Below are 5,575 nucleotides of genomic sequence, written 5' to 3' on the forward strand. Positions count from 1 at the left end.
AGACCCGGAGAAGGCGTGTCCTCTGCCCGGGGCCGCTGGCCCTGTCGCGGGCCTTCCTCACTGTCCTGGGAGGGGCGTGCTGTGGGCATCAGGGGTGGCGGCCAGGGGCGCTGCTCAGCACCCTACAATGTGCATGACGCCCCCCCACAAGGCTGCCCAGCCCCAAGTGCTGGGGGGAGGACACTCCAGAAGTGAGACCGTGGCTGCCGCCCACGTGGCTGGAGCCAGAGGAGGCGGCGGAGGGGTGGGCCCATCGCACAGGGGCCTGGGACATGCAGCGGCCTGGGGGCTCGCACTTCGTTTTTCCGGGAGGATGGACCGATTGGGGCAGAGAAGTGCCATTTCAATAGGATCCCGCTCATTCCTTCGTGTCTGTGGGCGGGGCCGTCGGACAGAGCAGGGGGTCCAGGGAGGAGGCTGCTGCCACCCCAGGAGGGCGGTGCAGGCAGCCTGACGGGGCCTTGGGGAGAGGGCGGCTGGCGGGGCAGGCACCTCTGAGACGGGGACGGGGTGGACGGGCCGCTGCGGTGTCAGGGGTCCTGCACAGGGGCAGGCGTGGGTGTGGGCGTCACCCTCGGGTGCTCAGGCTTTCACACCGGAAAGGAGCACCCACTCCCAGCCCTTGCGCCGGCCCTCCCAGCCCTGCCTCTCGGCCCACAGCCCCCTCCTCCACGCGGCTCCTCCCCAAGCTGCTCCCAGCTCCCCCCAAGTCCCCCCACCACACACACACCGGCTGCTGTTTCCAGGGCAGCTTTACAAATGACGGCGGGGTTTTCTTTTTAAATAAACGTGCATCGTCCTAGCACATCGTCCTAGCGGCGGCTTTAACGGGAAGGCTCGTTAACTCCTGGGATAGATCAGACCCTGACAGTGAAACAGCCCGGCGACCCAGGCCCGGCCTCACCCTGTGCACATGGCGACAGCTCTAAGAACCTGGGAAATGTCTAGCTACCTGACAGGTAAAAGCAGTGGCTCGGTTAACAAGTGACTCATGGCAGATGGAGCTCCTCACAGCCTGCTCTGCTGAGAGACCTAACCTCGGGGCCTCCGTTTCTTAATCTGCAAAATGGGGTGATGATGTGGACTTCAGAGGCCTCCGGTGCCTGGCACAGTCAGCACTCCGCTGATGGCGCTGGGGCTCGCACAGATGGGGTTCGCCCTGCGGGAACCTCTGACTCAGTACAGCGGGCGGGAACGCCCATCAGGCGGGGAGGGTGCCGTGGGCTGTGCGGGGTGTGGGCCTGCACAGTGCACACCACCCCCTGCCCCGGGCGCCTGGGCCTTTATCCCAGGAGCCACCCCCTTCGGTGGCCTCATGAACCTAAAAGTATGCCTGTAACTCACTCTATCTAATCGGCCTCCGGCCGCTCCGCCTGAGTGCAGTACCCACTGCGGCTATTTCTGGATGTTGGGGAGCCTGCCAGGGCCCTACCAGGAAGTGAAAAGTCGCTGTTGAAGGCAGTCGCCGGTTAAAGGGCCCAAGGAAAGAGAAAAGTGCGAGAGGCCATGACTGCGTTCTCTTCGGGCCTGCGGTTACATCTCGGGGAGGGTCACTGTGGAGGGTCCTCCCAGGAGAGAGGGCGGCCCAGCAGGTGCTGCAGAAACGTCAGAGGACCCTTACTCCTCGCACCCACCAGGAGGCTCAGCGCTCAGCCTCCGCATTTAGATCTGGGGGTCCTGACGATCATTTGGGGGCCCTCTTAAGAAAAAGAATGCAACACGATGAACTTTTTAAAAATGAGGTGCTGGCTGTGTAAGGAACCCGGTGGGGGCCCTGACATCCCAGCTCTAAAGGCCTCAGGGTCACCCCTGCCCCCCATGTCCTTACCTGACGCCTAAAGACTTATCCCACCAAACACAGGTAGGGCACAAGTGGGTTAAAGTTAAAACCAATTTTGGCAGTTTTACCTTGTTTGTTTTTTTAAAGCTCTATTCAATTTATTAAAGTCACAAATTGCAAAGCCCGACTCTGTGCTAAACTTCTAAAAACACAGCTTGCAAATCTTACCTGTCTGTGCACAAAGCCTGCAGGTTTGAACAGTCACCTTTAAGAGACCTTCTGCACTCGAGGTGTTCAACTATCCCCTGTGGGAGGGCACAGGGCACTGCTCCCCACACCCTCACAGACGGGGTGCCGGGAGCCACGCTCGGGGATCCCCAGCCAACGCCTTTCTCAGGATCTGGAATGTCCCCACAGCCTGGCCAGCTTCCACCCACAGTTTTCCAAACACTGAAGAGACGAATCCTCGCTCTGCCCCCACCCCGGGCCCCTGACAGCCCGTGGATGTCCCGAGGACCAGAGAGGGTGAAGGCCTGGCCTGAGGCCACACAGGAGACCTTGGCAGCGTGGGAACAGCGCTGGAGACCAGACCGCAGCCCGCGGCTCGCTACGCGTTCCTTCTGCCCTGGGCAGACAGATGGGAGAGCCCAGGGAACCGAAAAGCTGCCCCATCTCCCCTCTTCGGGCCCTGGAGGGGGGCGATCAGGAAAGGCAGAGCAGTTCCGAGAGCCTGAGAGCCGGGGAGGGAGGAGGCCCTGCCTGCAGGCCGTTTGCACAAGACGCTGTGGTCAGCCCCCCTCCTTCCTGCAGGAGTGCAACCAACTCACCACCCAGCACAGTCGAGACACGCGCAGGGGCTGCGTGAGCTGCAGGCCCAGGACACTGAGGGCTGGTGGTCCCAGAGGGCAGGGCAGGGAGGCCACTTCCTTACACAAGATCTCAGCACTGGGTTCCAATCCCCGCTCCTCCACCCGAGGGGCTGCATGACCCAGGTCAGAGCACTGCCTCCTCGGCCGTCTGTGAAATGGGGGAGTGTTCCCCCCACGAATTCGTGTGTGTGTAGTGGGGGGGGGAACAGGACTGGCACAGGCTCCAGCTGGGCAGCACATGGACACGCTCATGTCACATCTGTGAGCAGTTCCCACGTCAGGGCCCCGGGACGTCCTTTAGCTGGGCCCACCCTCCGAGGGAAACACCACGGCCTGCTGCCGAGGCCCCTCACGGACCTCGTTCCAGGGACTCAATCACCACCCGACTGAACGCACTCACCCGGAGGCACACCGTGCAAAGCATTTGTCCCTAAAACCGTAACCTGCCTGCTTCTGGGAGGGGAACTGGCCGCCACCTGCCACCTTTTTATTTTTAAAAAATGTGTTTAATGATGCAGAGAGAGGAAGGGAGAGGAGAAAGAGAAAGAGAAACATCAATGATGCGAGAGAACCCTCCATCGGAATCCAACCGAGACCTCCTGGGCCATAGGTTGATGCTCAACCACTGAGCACACTGGCCGGGCCGTCACCAGCATCTTAACCAAAGTCAGCACTAACCACCGGAGGGAGGGAGTCAGAGACGGGGCCTCTGACATCTGAGCCGCGACTGCAGCTGCTGGGGCAGGGCAGGGCCCAGGCGCTCCCTCCTCCTCCCGGCCTCTGAGACCAGACCTACGGCCGCTCCGAAGACGGCTCTTTCCCAGCTGAAAAGGGGCTCGGTGTAGTCACACATGAAGAGAAACCCCGGCTGCACCCCGCAGTGGGCAGGACCCCACATTCACACATTTCACACGACCTCCACGTGTGCCGGCACCAGAGTCCGGCAGCTCGGTCCACCTGAGGAGGTCGGGTGAGGTGGGCGGCTGGCTACTCTGCACCACCACCCCCATCTTCAATCCAGTTAGACGTTTCTCATCCGAAAGAGGTAGGGATGGCTCCTCCTCCCCTCAGGGAGAGCATCCTGTCCTGCAGGCGCCCGCCCGGGGAGTGAAAACAGCTGCCGCAGATGGGCACGCAGGGAGAGAGACACACGGAGAGAAAGTCCCCAGTGCCCGGACCTGCCAGCGCCCCCCACCCCGCCCCCAGCTGCCTGTCTCACCGAATGGTGGGCTGGTCTCCGCTCAGCTGCTTAAACCTCCGGCGGAGCTGCTCGATCTGGTCCGATGAGACTGCGAAGTAAGAGAAGGAAAGAAAATGAGACAGAAAGACACGGGGCTGCTGACCTCGGAGCCACCAGAGGGAAGCTGGGGCCACTGCCTCCCCTCTCCCCTCGCCCATTCATTCTCACGCCACCCCCCCACCCCTGCAAGCAGGCGAGGCAGCCAGGACAGGGCTTCCTATTTTTCCCGGTGACGCAGCTCAGGGTCCTTAGCTCTGACCCCGTAGCAATAATACAGCTGTTACTGCAGCTGCTGGGGCAGGGCAGGGCCCAGGCTCTCCCTCCTTCTCCCGGCCTCTGAGGTCAGACCTCCGGCCGCTCTGAAGACGGCTCTTTCCCAGCTGAGAAAGGGGCTCGGTGTAGTCACACATGAAGAGAAATACATTTCACTTAGATGCGGAGCCTTCAAAACAAAACACAAACAAAACAGAAACAGACTCACAGACTCACAGAGAACACACTGAGGGCTGCCAGATAGGAGGGGAGCTGGGGGCTGGGTGAAAAGGTGAAGGGATTAAAAATAAATTTCCAGGTATAAAGACAGCCATGGGGAGGTGAGTACAGCACAGGGAATATAGACAATAATATTGTAATAACTACGTATGGTGTCAGACTTATCCAAGTGATCACTTTCTAAGTTACATTAATGTCTAACCACAATGCTGTACACCTGAATCTAATATAATATTGAATGTCAACGGGACTTAAATGTTTTGAAAAATTAAAAATACATAAAAATTCACACATGAAGAGAAATACATCAGACAAAGACAACTACCATGGATTTCACTTAGATGCGGAGCCTTCAAAACAAAACACAAACAAAACAGAAACAGACTCACAGACTCACAGAGAACACACTGAGGGCTGCCAGATAGGAGGGGAGCTGGGGGCTGGGTGAAAAGGTGAAGGGATTAAAAATAAATTTCCAGGTATAAAGACAGCCATGGGGAGGTGAGTACAGCACAGGGAATATAGACAATAATATTGTAATAACTACGTATGGTGTCAGACTTATCCAAGTGATCACTTTCTAAGTTACATTAATGTCTAACCACAATGCTGTACACCTGAATCTAATATAATATTGAATGTCAACGGGATTAGCTATTTTTTTAATCCTTTTTCATGGCCAAGTAGTATTCTGTTGTGTACATGCACCACAGCTTTTTTATCCACTCATCTACTGATGGACACTTGGGCTGCTTCCAAATCTTGGCGATTGTGAATACCTCTGCAGTGAACATAAGGGTGCATATATTCTTTCAAATTAGTGTTTGGGGTTACTTCAGATAAAATCCCAGAAGTGGAACTGCTGGGTCACTTTTAATTTATTGAGGAAACTCCAGCTCCCACCAGCGTGCACAAGCAGGTTCACTTCTCTCCACATCCTCACCAGCACTTGTTTGTGGGTTTATTGATGATAGTCTGACAGCTCACCAAAGTTATTGCACATCTTGTTTGTTCGTGTTCACTGCTGTATATTATTCCATGTTTGAAGAGAGGATGCTTTATCTATTCTGCTATTGCTGGGCATTTGGACATTTTCCAGATTAGGGCTACTCAAATCACACAGCCACAAACATCCTGTGATCTTCTGGTGAATGGAATTATTCATTTCTGTTGGGTACATACCTAGGAGCGGCA

The 5,575-nt window shown here is 56.8% G+C and overlaps 1 protein-coding gene across 1 annotated transcript in view; it reads right to left on the reverse strand.

The window, feature by feature from the left end:
- LOC102768283 (calcineurin B homologous protein 3-like) overlaps positions 1–5,575 on the reverse strand; it is a gene marked incomplete at its 5' end in the record, with an annotated part of 14,015 nt that overhangs the window by 7,566 nt on the left and 874 nt on the right. Inside the window, 1 exon segment of the mRNA XM_015567508.1 lies at positions 3,869–3,938. Coding sequence (XP_015422994.1) covers positions 3,869–3,938 — 70 coding nt within the window.

Source organism: Myotis davidii, unplaced genomic scaffold (assembly GCF_000327345.1).
Source record: "Myotis davidii unplaced genomic scaffold, ASM32734v1 scaffold1330, whole genome shotgun sequence".
Taxonomy (NCBI): Eukaryota; Metazoa; Chordata; class Mammalia; order Chiroptera; family Vespertilionidae; genus Myotis; species Myotis davidii.